At 34.3% G+C, this 20,118-nt stretch overlaps 2 protein-coding genes across 3 annotated transcripts; both read left to right on the forward strand.

The window, feature by feature from the left end:
- The first annotated feature begins 3,811 nt into the window (after positions 1 to 3,811).
- Positions 3,812 to 5,926, forward strand: LOC147409088 (pentatricopeptide repeat-containing protein At1g26460, mitochondrial-like). Of its 2 annotated transcripts, XM_086459087.1 has the most exons (5): positions 3,812 to 4,333; positions 4,428 to 4,907; positions 5,021 to 5,228; positions 5,314 to 5,420; positions 5,516 to 5,926. In XM_086459087.1, exons 1-3 carry the CDS (start codon positions 3,920 to 3,922, stop codon positions 5,165 to 5,167), a joined length of 1,041 nt encoding a protein of 346 aa, XP_086315213.1. In that variant the 5' UTR covers positions 3,812 to 3,919; the 3' UTR covers positions 5,168 to 5,228; positions 5,314 to 5,420; positions 5,516 to 5,926. The 2 variants fall into 2 exon arrangements, with proteins under 2 accessions (XP_086315213.1, XP_086315207.1); XM_086459081.1 differs by lacking the exon at positions 5,516 to 5,926 and having other exon boundaries at positions 5,314 to 5,482.
- Positions 5,927 to 15,909: 9,983 nt separating this feature from the next.
- LOC147409089 (protein SKIP34) lies at positions 15,910 to 17,263 on the forward strand. Its single transcript, XM_086425386.1, has one exon. It carries the CDS (start codon positions 16,037 to 16,039, stop codon positions 16,322 to 16,324), a length of 288 nt encoding a protein of 95 aa, XP_086281512.1. The 5' UTR covers positions 15,910 to 16,036; the 3' UTR covers positions 16,325 to 17,263.
- Positions 17,264 to 20,118: the final 2,855 nt, after the last annotated feature.

Raw genomic sequence — 20,118 nt, forward strand, 5'->3', positions numbered from 1 at the left:
GATCATTTAAATATATTTTTGGGTAATGAAAATTAGATCATTTACTTATTGGGCCAGGTCTATCTCGAATCATGTTTAAAATCAGACATAGAATTAAATCTGAAACAACAAAGGAATAAAACAAATTTTTTGAAAGAACATTACGTTATTAGTTACACATCATTGCAAAAAGAAAAGAAAAAACATTATATATATAAAAAAAAAACGTAAAAAATTAGAGAGATTGTATGATAGACAAAGGAAACAAACCTTGAATATATGATTTGTTGGATTCTGTATTGATTGGGGAAAAACTCTAATCAAAACAAATCCTAATATTTTGTAGAAAAATTTTAAAACTTGTATCTTGCAATCAATCATGACTGTTATTTGGCTATGTATTTTTCATAGATAGATAGTATTACGCGACTTGAGAGAGAGAAAGAAGACTATTATTTAACGTGGACCTTTTTAACCTTTACAAATTTGGGTAGTTTCAGGCAATTCAATTGGGTTAAAAAGAGTTGTGCTAAAGTAACATTGAAAATGTACATTGATTTTGATATTGTGATGTAGTGGTGCACATATTATAAATGTTTTTTACTTGTATCACCATAAAAAATATTTATAATTATGTATACACCACTACTTTAAAATGTATTATTGATGTACATTTTAATGTTACTTCCACCTTATCCAGATAAAAATCTTGTTTTGTATAGTAGATTTTGTGGATGTGATTTGTCCACTTAAGTAAGATTTGACGTCTATGCTTATAAGTACAAGTTTTATTTATTTAGTATTATTCGATTTTTTAGTCCAAATATAGATGTTGTAAGTTCGAAAAAGACAAGCAGAAACAGTTGAAATGGGTCCCATGAAATGTTAAAGAATATTTAAAATATATGTATCTTTGGTAGACTCTGATTCATAAATCAATTAGAGATTCCTGACGTGCTTTGATGGAAATTGATTGCTCTCTTGTTCGAGGGCCATGGAGATAGGACCACTCAACCAATCAGAATTGTCCGCATCAATTAAAAACAAAAAACAGAAAGATTAAATTGAAAGTGATGAAAAGTCCTAAATGCCAATCAATTTTATTGTAAAAAATCGGCAAGAACAGCTAAATTTTAAATAAAAATCAATTAAAATGAATTATAACATAATAATAATAATGATCAAGTAGACAGATTTACTTGATAAATCTAATCATTTTAATTACAAAACTCCCTTAAAATTCTCACAACTCCAAAGAACCTCATTTTATGAAGTTTATTACCCATCAAATCTCACTTTATCAAGTCTGTTATCCGAGAAACCTTAAAATGGGGATCCACATCATAAAATTCAAACTCGCAGTCAATTTGTTGCTTAACATATCTTGGAGTGGATTCTATAAAGGGCAACATTCTAAGAAATATATATATATATATAAAAAGTACATTAAAAAAAAAATTTATTTTTTAATGTTGAATTTGAATTTTGAATTTATATATATATATATATATATATATATATATATATATCTTTTAAATCTGATTTTTCCATAAATCTAAAAGTCTATAGTGTTAAATTGCTAATTTACAAAGTAAGTTATGCAGACTAATTCATAAGGCAAGGTTTGTTCAAGTAACAAACTTGATAAAGTAAGAGAGTTTTTGTAATAAAATGAAAACCTGATGTCTTGTCTAATGGAATATTAAAATTAATCTAAATGCCCTCATATTCAACTTTAACATTTTATGCTTCAAGCCTAAAGAGCAAGAGATGATTTTGTGAGATGTAAAAGACAATGGAAATTTGGATATGTACAATGAAAAATTAAAGGGTTTTCATGGTAAGATAAGATTGAATAGATTAAAAATTAGGGATATTTATCATAAAGATTGAAAAGTATGGATTTTTGGAAGAAAAAAATCAAGGGCTTTTGGCTTGAGGTTGTAGGTTAGGTCATTTTTAATTATCTACCAAAGAAAATCAAAGTCCATATGATCAGATTGAAAATTTAGGGGTATCTCAAATATTCACCTAATAAATGTTGGAGGTTTATGTCTAAATCATCCTTAGGTAATTTTTTCCCCTTTTAATTTCACAATCTAACTCAAGTAAAAGATTAAGAAAAAGAAAATTAGAGAGTTACTATTGTCACACTGAATTTTATTAACACCACGCCAACTCAACTGTGTGCAATTCACTGGTGATTTACATAAGATTTGGTGTGGCATTAGTAAAAGTTGGTGTGGCAATAACAACTCTAAAAAAATATATTGTGAGTTGTATAATGGACAAATCCCTGATCTTTGTGGTGAGTTTTTTTTTTTTATTGTAATCCAAAACAACCTTTTATATATATATATATGGGTCCCGTTCGCTGGCTAACAGATTGGCAGACGGATTGGCAAACTTCTTTTAACCGTTCGATAAAACGGTATCTGACGGACGAGATCGAGTCTCACATATACGTTATAAGATTTACAATTTTACAGCGCCATCCCTCAAAATACCGTTATTTTGTGCTTCCTCCCTCTCTTCTTTAAACCCCTCACAGAACCTCTCTGTTCTGTTCGAACAGAACTCCAAACCTCTCCGAACTCTCTCTCTCTCTCACTCGCTCTCACTCTCGCTCTCTCTCTCACTCCCTCTCTCACTCACTCCCTCTCTCACTCTCTCATTCTCTCTCGCCTTATTCCTCGCTGCAACTATTCCTCGCCTGAAACACGAACGGTTTTCGCTCTCATTCTCTCTCGCACTAACACGAACACGAACAGACCCTATTCCTCCCCGCAACCTGCAACTCACGACCACGAACGGCTGCAAATCTCTCGCCCTATTGGACATAACTGTAAGTTTTAAAAAAAAAAATTGGAAATTTCTCAAACACTGTATGGAATTATTCTATGAACTCCAGGCTTTCTGTTATGGACTTTTTTGAGAGTGATTGATTTGAGAGAGAAGATCTGAGAAGCTGTTGTTGATGTTTTGGTCTTCTTGTTTTTGGACTTTTTAATGTTCTTAGTTGTTTTATTATGATTATGTGTTTGTATTGGTGATTTAGTTCTTGATTTCAGATGCTTCAGGTTCAAATCAAGGATCTAGATGACTTATTTTCTAGAAAATATTAATGTTTAGTGAACTGGGTTGGTGGTTGTTTGTTCAGCATCTTATTGATTTAAATTTTGAAAATTTTTCTTCTGGAAATGCTCCTTTTCCCCCGTCTTCAAATGATGGTGCTCATTAGGTAATGGGTTCACTTATGCCAGTAGATATTTTGGGCTTAAGGTGGAATTTTTTTTAAGAATTTTGATTTCTTATTAACTTAGTTACTGAAAGGCATTGTTTGTGGCATCTGGGATAGACTTTTCTTCACCAAACACTTTTATTGTCATTTGTAAGACATGTTGTTTGTGCATATACTCAAAGCCAACTCCAAACATTTATCCCCAAAAAAAAAAGCTTCAAATTCAATGAGCATAACAACAAAATTCAAGAATTAATATTGAGCATGTATGAGCATGCAGACTGCCAATCTCAAATTTGTTTACTTAAAAGCGTTAAAAACCGAAAAGGAAAGAAATAATAAGAGAAGTCTCGATGGTGAATCTTATTGATTTGTTTGGAATTCTTTCTTGGGTGTTTTCAAGTGATCACTTCATGATATCTATTCATCTGTGACTTAAAAAATTCTTTTTTATTTTTATTTTTAAATATAAGATATAGTATATGGAGATACTATCTGTTATTTTTTGTGTTAAAAAAATGTTTTTTTTTAGTGATACTATCTGTGACTTAATTTTGGTAAATAGTTCACCTGTTTTCAATAAGCAAGAATTACCCCTTTGAGTGGAGCTCACCATTATAGACTTACAACAGGGTGTGACCACAATCACTTGCACGTAAAAAAGACCAAATATTCCCTTAGATAATTTTAATACTTGAGATGCACCTTTCCCCGCTTTGCACCCAAAATGCATCTGCATGTATTGGCTCTTTTACATTCGTGTCACGAAGTATGATCTCAATTTCAATGGTGCATATTTTTTGGAAAAGAAATTTCCATCAATCTAGACTTAAATGGTGCATTCTTGGACAATTTCTCATTTTATTGTATGTATCATTGTTTGGCATCAGGATGCTACAGACAGGAAAGGAATCTATGCCCGATGATGAGTCATATGATTTGGTCATTGGCATGCTGTTTTTGGTAAATCAAATTGATGCTGCCTTGAAATATTTAGATTTGACTCTGAAATTTGGTTATATGTTGTTGATGAGGGTGTTCACTGATTGTGTGCGGAGTTGTGTTAATGCTGGGAGATTGGATACCTTGGCATCCATCATAGAAAGGTGCAAGGTACGATACTGAAGCACTGACTTTGATTAGTCCTTGAAGTCTTTGTGTGGGAGATGTGCATTTCATGGCTTTCTTCCTCTTGTTGTGTTATTAGACAATGGATCAAAACAAAGCCCTGTGTCCAAGCTGGAACCTATGCAACTACATTGCTGATGTTGCTTTGCAAGAGGACAATGGCAAGTTGGCTTTCTATGCCTTGGAGTTCCTCGCCAGATGGATAGCTCGTGGTGAGACCTCAAGACCTCCTGTCCTTCTCTCCGCTGATGAAGGATTAGTTGTGTCAACTCTTGGAACTGCTGGTAGGACCTACAGTCCTACGCTTCTTGATACATCGTGGGCCATACTGCGGCGCTCATTGCGTCAAAAGAGGGCCCCAAACCCGGAATCTTACCTTGGTAAGATATATGCCCACGCATCATTGGGGAATTTACAAAGGGCTTTTAGTACTCTTAATGAGCTTGAATCTGCTTATGAGATTTCTACTATTGAGGCAGAAGATCTATTCTCTCCGTTTACTTCTTTAAATCCACTGGTTATGGCGTGCTCCAAGAAGGGTTTTGAAACATTGGATTCGGTATGTATGGCTTTTTGTCTGGGTAATCCTACAATTAAGCTTTCGCAACTGATGTTTCTGACTTTATTTTCATTCTTAATACACGTGTTTTATCTTATTATATACATACACAGGGAGTGTATATTTCTTTGGTAACTTCATGGAATGCAGCAGAAGTAATACTTCTGTGGGACGTTTATAGTCCACCTGCATCATCTATGGGCAGAAGAAGCAAGGGAGATCAAAAGATTCTCAAAGAGTTCAGTCTTTCAGGAGAGTGATTACATGGACCCCAAGCAGGGCCTTTGTATTGGTGCATTGTTTTATATTGCAGCAACAAATGTAAACAATTAAATTGTCTATTGATCAATTATTATATTTTTAAATATATTCATATATCTTATGTATTGTGAATCAATAATTTTAGGGACTTGATAGGGCAAGACGACTTTGCATATTTGGCTTTTGCCGTTCCATTGAGATGCTAAGTGATGTTGCCATTCCATCTCAACAACAATATTGATCTCCTCCAAGGTACAATCTCAGCTGATATAGGTAATCTCAGTTCAATATTGATCTCCTCCAAGGTACAATCTCAGCTGAAATAGTTTCTTATGATCTTAAACTAGAATGCAGTGTGGCTGGGACTGTTGTGGATCAATTTTCGCCTAGGTGGGATGGACTTGCTGACTTGTGTAATCTCACTCCTCTGCCACATCCTCCTACCTCAAGAGTTACAGCCTCTTCTTCGTCTTCATCCAATAATACTAGAGACCGTACACAGGTTTCTGGAGTACAACTACGCCGTGAAAGTGTTCGTTTGTCATCAGTTGGTTCCCTTCATTGGCATAGTTCACCAGTAACACCAATGCCCCATTTAGGTGAGACCAAGATGCCTCAGGAGTCTGATTCTGAAACACTCCTGTAGCGGTGGAGGAATTGTGGAGAAGATTTACTGGCAGTGGGACTTTCTATAGCTCTCTACTTTAATTTGTGAATTCTGAAAAGTACAAATTGTTGTATCTGTGTACAAAACCCAAAAAGTTGTATCTAGTTTCAATGTATTGTAAAGAAATTCTATTGATCATTCATGACTGGCTGGCTGTTTTGGCCTAAGTACTCATTTTAACTGCCAAGTAAATTGGATGGATTATTGGAATCTCGTCTTTTCAGGAAAAGTTTCACACTTCTTATTTGTACCTTATCATTACTAAGTTATTGCTTAAAATCTAAATCTGAACCGTGCTTTTGGTAGACCCATTCACCCAAAAATTGATATGATCAGGTACCTGCAACTGTCCAAGCTAATTCCAAAATGTCAATCGGATGGTCATGATCATTGGATAAAATGGGTGCACAGTAAAACATTAAAATTTCTTATTAAAAATCCAATGAGAATTCTTTTCAATTCCAACAACTTGCCTTGCAGGTTTCCATGATATTGACAACTATTTATAACTATGTACCTTGAAATTGCTAATGGTTGATGAAACATATTTTGCTATATTTAGTAAAATTAGAGCAAGATGGTCAAATAACACTCATAGTAATTTTATATATTATCTAGTTTTTTCTTTCTTACAATATATATTCACTCATCAAGATCCAAAATCAATTATTCTCTTAAAAACTATTACGTTCAAAGAAAATACATACCCATGAACAAAGACAATATGAAAATAATTATATAAATTACATGAAATCTCTTGAATACATTGGATTTTTTCTTAAACTCCACAAGCTCCACTTCATGGAATTCTTGTTTCAAGTCATGGAATTGATCTTCTACTTCATGGAATTCTTCTTCAACTATATCACGATTACGCCTATCTTCGATAAAGTGCCTTCTGGCTTCCTCGTACGATGAAAATGATTTGTGACCAAAAACAGCATGCCAATGACCAAATCATATGACTCATCATCGGGCATAGATTCCTTTCCTGTCTGTAGCATCCTGATGCCAAACAATGATACATACAATAAAATGAGAAATTGTCCAAGAATGCACCATTTAAGTCTAGATTGATGGAAATTTCTTTTCCAAACAATATGCACCATTGAAATTGAGATCATACTTCGTGACACGAATGTAAAAGAGCCAATACATGCAGATGCATTTTGGGTGCAAAGCGGGGAAAGGTGCATCTCAAGTATTAAAATTATCTAAGGGAATTTTTGGTCTTTTTTATGTGCAAGTGATTGTGGTCACACCCTGTTGTAAGTCTATAATGGTGAGCTCCACTCAAAGGGGTAATTCTTGCTTATTGAAAACAGGTGAACTATTTACCAAAATTAAGTCACAGATAGTATCACTAAAAAAAAACATTTTTTAACACAAAAAATAACAGATAGTATCTCCATATACTATATCTTATATTTAAAAATAAAAATAAAAAAGAATTTTTTAAGTCACAGATGAACAGATATCATGAAGTGATCACTTGAAAACACCCAAGAAAGAATTCCAAACAAATCAATAAGATTCACCATCGAGACTTCTCTTATTATTTCTTTCCTTTTCGGTTTTTAACGCTTTTAAGTAAACAAATTTGAGATTGGCAGTCTGCATGCTCATACATGCTCAATATTAATTCTTGAATTTTGTTGTTATGCTCATTGAATTTGAAGCTTTTTTTTTTGGGATAAATGTTTGGAGTTGGCTTTGAGTATATCCACAAACAACATGTCTTACAAATGACAATAAAAGTGTTTGGTGAAGAAAAGTCTATCCCAGAAGCCACAAACAATGCCTTTCAGTAACTAAGTTAATAAGAAATCAAAATTCTTAAAAAAAATTCCACCTTAAGCCCAAAATATCTACTGGCATAAGTGAACCCATTACCTAATGAGCACCATCATTTGAAGACGGGGGAAAAGGAGCATTTCCAGAAGAAAAATTTTCAAAATTTAAATCAATAAGATGCTGAACAAACAACCACCAACCCAGTTCACTAAACATTAATATTTTCTAGAAAATAAGTCATCTAGGTCCTTGATTTGAACCTGAAGCATCTGAAATCAAGAACTAAATCACCAATACAAACACATAATCATAATAAAACAACTAAGAACATTAAAAAGTCCAAAAACAAGAAGACCAAAACATCAACAACAGCTTCTCAGATCTTCTCTCTCAAATCAATCACTCTCAAAAAAGTCCATAACAGAAAGCCTGGAGTTCATAGAATAATTCCATACAGTGTTTGAGAAATTTCCAATTTTTTTTTTTTTAAACTTACAGTTATGTCCAATAGGGCGAGAGATTTGCAGCCGTTCGTGGTCGTGAGTTGCAGGTTGCGGGGAGGAATAGGGTCTGTTCGTGTTCGTGTTAGTGCGAGAGAGAATGAGAGCGAAAACCGTTCGTGTTTCAGGCGAGGAATAGTTGCAGCGAGGAATAAGGCGAGAGAGAATGAGAGAGTGAGAGAGGGAGTGAGAGAGAGAGCGAGAGTGAGAGCGAGTGAGAGAGAGAGAGAGAGTTCGAAGAGGTTTGGAGTTCTGTTCGAACAGAACAGAGAGGTTCTGTGAGGGGTTTAAAGAAGAGAGGGAGGAAGCACAAAATAACGGTATTTTGAGGGATGGCGCTGTAAAATTGTAAATCTTATAACGTATATGTGAGACTCGATCTCGTCCGTCAGATACCGTTTTATCGAACGGTTAAAAGAAGTTTGCCAATCTGTTAGCCAGCGAACGGGACCCTATATATATATATATAGAGAGAGAGAGGGTGAGGTTCAAACGACAACCATTTCAACACACATATAGACAACGTGTTTTGTCTTATATGGGAAAAAATGTTTGGAATGGGCTGATTTTTTGTGAGGATGATCTCTATGGTGAGGAGATCATCCTTACCAAAAATCAGCTCATTATGAAACTTCTAGATAGTTCAATTTTTGTTGAAAAATTATAGACCGTCCAATTTTTGTAAATCAATTTTGATGGGGTTACAAGTTTTGGAATGGGATGATTTTTTGCCAGGATGATCCCCTCATCACAGAGATCATCCTCACAAAATCAGCCCATTCCAAACATTTTTGCCCATATAAGACAAACACGTTGTCTATATGTGTGTCGCAATGTGTGTTGCAGGAACCCGACCCATATATATATATATATATATATATATAGGGTCCCGTTCGGCACCCTAAGTTTTACCACACACTTTAACAAACGCGTTTTGTCCTACATGGGTTAGAAGTTTCGGAATGGGCTGATTTTTGGTGAGGATGATCTCTATGGTGAGGAGATCATCATCACCAAAAATCAGCTCATTCCAAAACTTCTAACCCCATCAAAAATGATTTACAAAAAATGGATGGTCCACGATTTTTCAACGTGTAAACATGGGGCTAAACATTTTGGAGTGGGCTGATTTTTGGGGAGGATGATCTTCTAATTATAGAGATCATCCTCACCAAAAATCAGCCTATTCCAAAACTTCTAACCCATGTAGGACAAAAAACGTTTGTTAAAGTGTGTGGTAAAACTTAGGGTGCTGAACATTTCCCATATATATATATGGGTCCCGTTCAGCAACAAACATTTTGACAAACATTTTGGCAAAACATTTTTCAAAACATGGGTTAGAGGTTTTGGAATGGGCTGATTTTTGGTGAGGATGATCTCTACGGTGAGGAGATCATCCTCACCAAAAATCAGCCCATTCCAAAACTTCTAGCCCCAATTTACAAGTTGAAAAATCGTGGACCGCCCATTTTTTGAAAACCATTTTTGATGGGGTTAGAAGTTTTGGAATGGGCTGATTTTTGGTGATGATGATCTCCTCACCGTAGAGATCATCCTCACCAAAAATCAGCCCATTCCAAAACCTCTAACTCATGTTTTGAAAAATGTTTTGCCAAAAAGTTGGCCATTGAACGCCCCCCTATATATATATATATATATATAGGGAGCGGTTCGGCAGCCCTAAAGTTTGTCAAGTTTTGTGCCAAACATTTTTTGTAAATTACTTTTGATGGGGTCAGAAGTTTTGGAATAGGCTGATTTTTTGTGAGGATGATCTCTATGGTGAAGAGATCATCCTCACAAAAAATCAGCTCATTCCAAAGCTTCTAACACATATTTTGAAAAATGTTTGGCACCAAACTAGGCAAACTTTAGGACAGCTGAACCGCCCTATATATATATATATATATGTGTGTGTGTGTGTGTGTGTGTAATGTTTTCGCTATAAATTTTCTAGATGAGTAGATATAGACCAGCTACCAACCTTAGATGAACATAATCATCTAATTCATTACGTGTGCTGGGCATCAAACATGGGGCAAAGATGTGAGTCCATATTTTTCCTATTATAATGAGAGAAGGTGGAGTAGAAGTGGTTAGACACCAAAATTTGAATTTCAAAAATGTCCTTTTCTTAACATTTAAACTTAATATAATTATGATCATTTTGGTTAAAATCAAGAAAATTACAATCCCACGTCCCAAAATTACACTTGTTTAGTTTTCAAAATTATAAAAATATTATTTTACTATGTAATCTTCAAAATCAACTTAATATTTTAAATTAAAAATAAGTCCTTTGAAGACATTCGTGCAAGTTTACACAGACCACCATCTAATCACTCAATAATAATAATAATAATAATAAGGGTTTTATTAACATTTGCCCCAAGGGCACATATTTAGGTGCATTATTTACACGTATCACCTTCTAGTCACTCAATAATAATAATAATAAGGGTTCTATTAACATGTGCCCCAAAGGCACATATTTAGGTGCATTATTTACACCTTGGAAATTCAATTTCCTACCAAAAATGCCATCAAAACATATTTTGTCAAAAATATCTTCAAATGCTTATTTCCAAAGTGTATTTAATGGACCTTACGACACATGTTAACAAAACCCTAATAGGGTCACAAGGGAAAAACACGTGATCTCAAACTCTTAAACGAGCAAATTCCAATAGGCAGACGGTATCTCGATAAAATATATCCCACTGATATTTATCATGAGGATAAGCTCGAAGTCCACATAGTTGAGTTTCAAATTTACATAGTTAGGATCCTTGTTTTATCTTGAATCCAAAAAATTCAAATAATAATTATAATAAGAATAATGTTTGAAGTGACCTCACGTTGGAGTCTCATATCGCACTTCTTGACGTGAAAGTGGATAGGAACCATAGATGTTTTTTCACTCGAGATCAGCTTGAGGTCACTCCAATGCGACTCTTATAAGAATGATCCGTAATTGTGGTATTTCATTGAAAACTAACATAAAATTATTTAAAAGCCTTTATCTTCAATCTCTTGTGAAAAATCCCTGATTCTTTTCTCTCAAAAATCTATCCTCTTTAGTCTATAGTAAATATTTTTTACTTTCATCTTTCAATTAAGATTCTCAATTGGACTCATTTAATCAGAAAGCGAACCGGAATTATAATAAAATTACATTGTTCCGGATCCTTATTTTCTAGACTTGATTCAAGTCGGGTCTGAAAGGAACCAAACCGAATAGGAACCGGAGCCAATGGATAGAACCCAAAACGATTTTTTTTTTATTCACATTATAATTGATTGAAGATTTTGGTACCTTTTAAAGTTATAGATATTACGTACATTTTTGTTCATATTTTCAGATAAATTATTTATTCTAATTAAAAATGTCCATCTTTCCACTAAGTTTATTCCTAGTAAAGAAGATAAATTTTAGTTTTTGAATGATAAAATCCTATATTTGTCACAACGATTTGTAATTATGTTAGTAATGCTTTTATAGATGATATATTGTGTTCTTGAAAGAATATATATGTATATATATTTTTGTAATAATTTGTAAATTATATTATTTTTTGTATTTTGTGGTTGTAAAATATTTGCATATAAAGAAAATAAAATACTATCATAATATTGTTACTTGAAATTATACTTATCTTATAGAACTGATGGGTGTCCGTATTTTTTGCCATTCCAATTCCAATTCCACCAATTTAAAATAGAAATTGGAACTGAGAAAAATCAAAACTGAAAAAATTTACGATGGTTCCAGTTCTAAAACCCTTAGGAAGCGAATCCAAATCAGCCCATTGACACCCTTACTTCTGTCATTCTGTCTCTTCAACTTTCACACCAACAAAATAATATAAACTCAAGATATTTGAATTTTCACTAGAGGTTGAAGATGAAGTCGAGCAATTTTGTAAGAGAGTTTCTAATGGTCACCAAGCAACATTGAATTTTACACTGCTAAACATTTATTGCTGCTGCGTGCATAGTAAAAAAATTCGAATTCATACGTAATTCAGTGAGGGGTCGGTTCGATTAATAAAATATAAGTTATTTGATTGTAAGAGTTACAAGTTTAAGTACGGCTATTTGAATGGTTCATCCTAACAATTTGAATCATCGATCTCGACTTGGATTTGCACATTTTATTATGGGATGACCTGCATGATAAGCATGTCTTTCTTCACAAAATTTTCCACAGATTGCCCACATCAATTTTATTAGATCATATTGTACCCCAGTATAGCTGGGATCCTTTCCTGGTTTTGTTGGTGAGGTCAAAATTGACTTTCAGACTGTGTTAAAGAAGTTCCAGTTTTTGATTATTTTGGGTTTACAAAGGGTTCATAAGGAATATGGATTGTGATACTAGAAAGAAAAAAAATACATGGAGGAGTTGGATGGTAGGAATTATTTTTGGCAATGTAGGGCTTAAAATTGGGCTCCTTAGCCCATTACGCAGCCCAGCCAAAAAGACAAGGACTAGGGCCTAATCTTTAGTCTGAAAATATGGTCAGACTCATAATCACGAAGTCCATTGAAAACGGGTTGGGCTAGCGTTTAATAGAACCCAGGCTTGGCAACTGTACATATAGGGTCCCGTTCAGCACCCTAAGCTTTACCAGACACTTTAACAAACGTGTTTTGTCCTACATGGGTTAGAAGTTTTGGAATGAGCTGATTTTTGGTGAGGATGATCTCTATGGTGAGGAGATCATCCTCACCAAAAATCAGCTCATTCCAAAACTTCTAACCCCATTAAAAATGATTACAAAAAATGGACGATCCACGATTTTTCAACTAGTAAACATGGGGCTAAACATTTCAGAATGGGCTGATTTTTGGGGAGGATGATCTTCTAATCATAGAGATCATCCTCACCAAAAATCAGCCCATTCCAAAACTTCTAACTCATGTAGGACAAAAAATGTTTGTTAAAGTGTATGGTAAAACTTAGGGTGCTGAACATTTCCCATATATATATAGGGGATGGTTCGACGGACGTCTTTGAAATCATAAGAGAAATTCATATTTCTCAGCTATTGGATTTTGAGAAAGAAACGGCTGAGATTCTGTTACGTCATTTCCGAATGAAAAACGGAGTTTTAGATTATTTAAAAAAACTCCCTCATTTTTAAAAAAAAACGAACCCTCTCTATGTTTCTATTAACCTTTCTCTCGACAGAACTTCGTTTCCTTCTCTTCTCTCTTGATCAACTGAAACCATAGGAAATAGAACGAAAACCCAACCCTTCACTCTCTCTCTCTCGGCAAATGGAAGGAAACTACATTAATTTGAGAAATAATAACTTTTACAAAATACATTTTAAAATATCAAATTAACAATTTTGATAATTTCACACATATAATATTATTTACAATCGTTGAATCTAAAGAAACAACATAAAAATTTATGTGTGATCCACAATGAATCCAAACATTTATAGTTATGGCGCCCTTATCAATTAATTGGGTCTCCAGCAATTCAAGTACATAACTTTCCTTGAAGACTCCTCCGATTGCTTAATCTTCTCCTCCCTCATCTTATTTATGATCACAGAAGTAGATTGAGAAGATAGTCTCTTGGCTTCAGAAAATGATCTAAGATTGGTCTTCACGTGTTGATGTATCGATCTAAAAGCGTAATTCCACCTATAGAAACCTTGATCTGTATTTTTTGTTTGTTTTTCGAATGAGCGAAGGATTTGGAGGAGAATATATATATATATATATATATATATATATATATATATTTGTTGATTCTTAATAATTGAATTCAAGCAGTCTTCTCCATTGACGAATTCAAGCATTTTTCATTGCTAAAATTGGATGAGGGACGAACATTCATTAGTATGGGATTAGGAGAATGTGCCATTAGCATCAAAAGGGGGTGGATGCTAATAGTAAAAGAAAACATGAGCTGAGGCTCTCTATCAAACGGTTAGTTGAGATGTTTGGGATTTCTGGGAAAATGTATTCTTAGAAAAGATTGGGAGTGGATCACCTATAGTGATATTTTTCCTCTAGTTTCCTGTAACACTTTATCCATGGTGACAAAAATATTATATTAAAAAATATAAAACCACAATCCTATAATGTTAAAGTATCAGATCTAATTCAACAAAATAAAAATTTTATAAAAAAGTTGTTTTTTTATACATGATCCAACACTTGATAATACGCGGTCACTGAACCTCTATTATTCAACAAATTCTGAACGGTTTGCTTTTGTATCTAGGTGACGTGGCGCATTCCTAACCATCAAAAAGCACTATTAGGAAAAAGTGACTATAGAGGATCCGCTCCCGAGAAGATTGTACTAGTCTCTAAAATATCAATATTACTCTCGAGAAAAGATGCTTTTTTTTCCTCTTATCATAACTAGATTGAGGTTAGAAAAGTTCGATAGTAAAATGAGGATTTTTTTTTTTTTCCTTCTTTCTTCCAGTTGAAGGTGTTTGCAATGTTTATGATTATAATTGATTCTATCTTGCCTCATTATGTGAACTCCATACTCTCTTTTCTTTTCCTTTGATGTATACCAGCCATGTAATGAGAAGGAGTAGATTGACATCTCTCTCAAGTTTGCAATAAGAACAGAACCTAGGAACATTGGTTGGTATCATGATCTAAGAATTCCTGGATAATATACAGTTAACTGCCATCATTTATAGTTGGATCTAAACTTTTACTCTAGGGTCCACTACAGTCGAATCTCCACAAACTTGGATTTTGCTTGTTCATAACTAACAACCATCACACTTACACAACCACACACACACACGAGAGATCCATGACAAATTGATTGACAAGAGTCTAGTATCCTTAGAAAAAATAGGATAGTGTTTTGCATGAATATACAAAGTTCACGTGTGGCAACCCTGAGGGGTTGGCTCAATGGCAATTTTAGATCGATAAGCAGTTGATGCCCGTAAGTTATGAGTTCAATACTCAGTATGAGCATTAATTCCACAAGGGCCACCCGCAAGGATGCACCCTCGCTTACCTCACGCGTGTGATGGGCAAGCATTATATTTACCCCAAGACTAGTCCTTAGACAAGACCATGGTCTATGGACTGAGAGCCTAAATATGGCTCAGTCCTCCATCCACAAGATACCTGATTATCAAAAATAGGTTGATGCGTGTCACAATTTTGCATTTGAATTCAAAAAATTCAGCCACCATAACCATAGATATCTTTTTGATATGTGCAATTATATGACAAAGTAACATGTTCAAGATACGATTACGAATCACTTGAAATAAATGGAGCAAGTGATGAAATTAGGCAAACACGGTAACACATCAAGGATCCAAAAAATCAGTAAATAAGACAACCCTTAAAAAATACGTACGAAATCTTCATGACATAATGTGATGTAATGATCAGATTCTAGCGAAGTTTAAAATTGACTTAATCGCTAGAGTATTTGTAAGAATCCATCAATTGATATATTTATTACATTAGAGTAAAGTTCTTACTCATTTATATCACAATAAGATGAACTTCACTTAAGGATGAGAATTTCATTGCGTAATTAACTATTAAACATGTCAGGTGAAGGTTAAGATAAAGTTTCATGAACCTTTAGGTAATCCATTATTAATCAATTTTATAATGCTAAAAACAAACCACTATAATTGGACCCGGGCCCACTAGTCAATAAATTTTGGTTGATGGATTGAACGGTCGAGATTATCAACGATATATACCAATTATTTGTCTGTATAGCATGTTATAAAATCCGGCAGTGACTCTGTATGGTATGTTATTGCGTTCGTTGGCTCCCTCCTTTCTCATCCTTGCCTATAAAATCATTAAATCCATCTTTTACTTCTGGATTGTATATCTAGGGTTTCTATGACCTGATTTCTTCAAGAACAATCGAAAATATGTGTTTCGATCAGCAAAGATCGATATCAATAGCTGATCTGATCTCTTCAAGAGCTCGATCAGCAAATAATGACGCAGTGGTGGAAGCTCTGAGAGGTCGGTTGGCCGAGACCGAAGCTCGACTCGAACGAGCGAGGGCTCGAGAGGCAGAGCTGAATCGAAGATTGGAGGAGATGAAACGCTTCTTAGCGGTCATGGAGATCCTCGAAACTTACCTCAAAAGTCGATATCGTGAGCTACAAGCACAAATACTTAATCGTATTTCTTCCTTACCTAAAAAAATTTGATCTTTTTTTAGGGTTTAACTGTTGTCTTTGTCAATTACTCTTTTTTTTGTTTTCTTTTTTTGAATCTCAGTTGTTTATGAATTCATGCTCCCTTTTGATCTTTGAAAATGTTAATGAATAGTAGATAAATATGAATTTTATGCAATTTGTAGAAAAAATTTGATCTCTTAATTGTTCAATACGTTTTCTTGTATGTATTTAAAGTTAAATTGATTGTAGAAAGTTTGACCCTAACAATGGAGAAAGATTGATTAGAACTATAACATATAGGTGTTTTAGGAGTTATTGAGAGTAGTTTGCTTTGATATTTTATTTCTCTGATAAAAATGGAAAAGTACTTTGAGCACTCGGGCTCCTAACACAAATCGATTCGAGCTATCGAATCTGAGAATTTAGGATTTTCATTTATAGATAATTCAGATGGTGGTGGTGGTGATGTAATGTGGAAAATGATCTCCATTTCCATTACTAACTTTTCTGTTTGCATTGGTTTTACTCTTTAATAGTTGTAGTGAGTAGAGACTATATGGGAAAAAGTAGAAAATTAAATCAAACTTCAGGATCTTGAATGGGTTGTGCATCAGTTACTGGATTTTCTAATGTGGGGTTGGGACTTGGGAGAGGAGGGGAGTGGGGCTTATTTTGGGTTTGATTGTTCTGTTCAATTGAATCATCTATGGGATCTACGTAGGGGCGAGCTTTAGATTTGGTGGGAAAACAAATGGAACATTGCCTTGGAGCTCTAAGGTATACTAATACTTGAAGAGGATAAACTATTATTAGATATTTATTCTTGACTGATGATATAGATTCGGATAGTGTTGAATGAAAGAAAATTGGAGTTATGTTGCAGACCTCGATATTTGGGTAAGGTATAGATGACAATGATGACGGCGATTTAGAACATGTATTGCAAGATGAGTTTGTTTTCTCTCATAATATTGTTGGTTAAATTATGTGAAAAAGTTTTTGAGAGATGATATTATAGGACACTTAGTAAACCTTTCATGTCGTAATGGTCCCTCATTATTTGTGAACTTACCGCCTTTTTATTTATTGTCGAACTCGACGCCTTTTTATTTAGTGTTGAGTTCATAATTTTTATTGTCGAACTCACCACTATTTTACTGTTTAGTTCACCACTTTTTACTTATTGTCGAACTTGACGTTTTTTATTTATTGTCAAATTCACCACTTTTTAAATAAAAAGTGGTGAATTCAACACTGTAAAATCCAACCATTTTTAATTTCGGTTGAAATACATGGAAAGATCAACTAAAAACTTGAGATAACGATTTGTTTAGAAGATTTCAACCCAGAAGAATCATTCTTGATCATTTTTCATCCAAAAACTAAGACAAAAAATGAAAAAAACACTAGTTTTTTACGTACATTTTCAAAATGTTTGAAAAAATCATTGAAAATGGCTTTTCCTTCTTAAATCCATTTTGATGGAATGGAGTCGTTGAAACTTGATTGAGATGCCAAAAATCCAATTTTTTTGGATGAAAACGATGAGTTCAAATGGTTAGGGTATTCAATCGTGAGAAATATGAGAGATGAGGTCCAGGGACTGTTAAGAAAAGAAAAAAATGGATTATTAAGAGACCGCCCAAACTTAGGTACTATTTAGAAAACAGTTCCTCCACCAGGGTCCTTTTAAGTAATTTTCCTTAAAAAAACTGCCTATTGAGTTTTTTTTGGCATTGATTTTTTGCGAATGCTCATTTGATGCAATTAATCGTTTTTCTTGTTTCTACTTTTTGAGCTCTTTCCTTAAATTGACACTATGTTTTACAATGATTAGAGATCTGAAGTAATGAAGGTCCCGATTTGGTGAGTAAAGTATGCAAGTGGTAATTTCACAAAACTAGGATCAAAACCCTGCCTTATCTAAGGGGAAAAAAAGCGATCTCAAGTATTGAGAGATCATGTTATCTTTCAAAAATGATGGGGAGTGCTGACTCAAGTTTCAGATTGTAAGTTTATGTTATCACCTTTTCATGTATTTCCACTTTGATGAAGCGAGGCTGAGCAACTCATCAAATGTTAGTTGCTGGTTTTTCTTGCGACAGTTTGAAGTGCCACAACTACCCATGTCCAAGTAAAATGAGGAAAAAAATAAAACGAAACTTAAAGCTGAATGGGTTTTTGGTTGTTTTTCAGTCTTCGTCTTTACAAATCCCCTCTGTATTACCTTCAGACACATGCATTGATCTCATTTTGTAAGAGGACTATGCTTAGGAGTTTCGAGGTTATGTGATCTGATATGTGGGTTATTATCCATGATGAAACCCACAAGTGATTCTGTTTGTTGGTGGAAGATCTCATTAGGTCTGGGTTTATTTTATGGAACCATCTTTTCCTCATGATTTCACTGCCCTTTGTAGAGTGTTCTTCCATGATGCAACTCACAAGTGGTTGGTTTTGTTGTAGGAAGGTCTCATTAGCTCTGGGGTTAGATAGCCTAGTGTTTGTTTTGGTTTTGTAATAGTTACTCTAGTAGTTGATTAGTATGCATAATAAAAATGTGCCAAATATCATTCTGATCCACCAGAATAAGCTACTTTTTGGTCCCCATGATCTCGACATCGATGTCATGCCCTGATATTATCATACATTAAGAAATCCACAATTCAGGATTTTCATTGAATGCAGTATGGTGCTACATCATGTTTATAAGCTGCCTTCTGTTTTAGTGATCATTTGGGGGTTCTAAATGTTATTTCACATCCTCTGTGCGATCAGTAGCCCCCATGTTGAATCTTTCCTCTTGTGTCGTAATCCTCACAGAATTTCTCAAACAAGAGTTTGACTTTGGACCCTAATGGGTACCTGTTCCTTGTTTAAATATCAATCCGGAGTTCAAAGCTACCAGAAATAAACATCTTTTTCTTCTTTTTTTCCTTTCCTGGCTTTGCACAGAATTAAATGGGAGAACTTTCATTCAGTGGCCACAAGTTTTTGGGATAAGACTTGAGACGATACTGATAACGAAGCATTCACTTTGTTCGACTGTTCGATAGAATCTGATTTCACAAGTTGGTTTTTCCTGTGAAAGGAAAAAAATTATGGCAAAAATCCTAAATGCAAATGTAATCAACAATATCGAAAAACTGTTGCAAGTATCAACAAATTTGATCAATTGATAACTCTACTTGGGACGGGGTATTGTCTTTCTTCAAGCTTGTGCTAACGGATGTGTTACCATCAGTCTTATAATAACCTATAGTTGCTAGAACAGGATCCAGAAACACGTACTGCCTGTGCAATCTAACAATTCTGTTTCAATGTGCTGGGTGACAAACATGTTCTTTATACGAAATTTGAACTCATGTAATATTGTAATTGAAAATACAAGATATGTTGCCTTAGAGGAGCACAGAACTGTATAAAGTGCATGTAACATTTGCTGTCATTTACTCCAGCAAACCAAGCCTCTTGTTTCCCTTTCAATATCTGTTGAACGACTTTGAGACCGCTTGGAGAACTACAAACAGGCTCGAGGAAGATGATATATCCCTCCCATCTCCAATATTGGAATGTGTCAGAGGTGTCGGAGGAGGCAGCTATGGATAAGGGTAATAAAACTATCACCAGACATCTCTAAGATATCGTCCTTCCATCTGGAGTTTTTTTTTTTGTTTTGTTTTGATAAGTATAATCTATTGATAAAGGAGAAAAAAAAAAGTACAAGGAGGCAGAGGAGGCCTCTCAAAGAGTAATAGAAAAAAGAAAAGATAAAACTTCAAATATTACATAAAGAGATCCATCTAAAAACAAAGTCATCAAAA

Source organism: Akebia trifoliata, chromosome 2, assembly GCF_017979445.1.
Source record: "Akebia trifoliata isolate Shusen 1 chromosome 2, ASM1797944v1, whole genome shotgun sequence".
NCBI lineage: Eukaryota > Viridiplantae > Streptophyta > Magnoliopsida > Ranunculales > Lardizabalaceae > Akebia > Akebia trifoliata.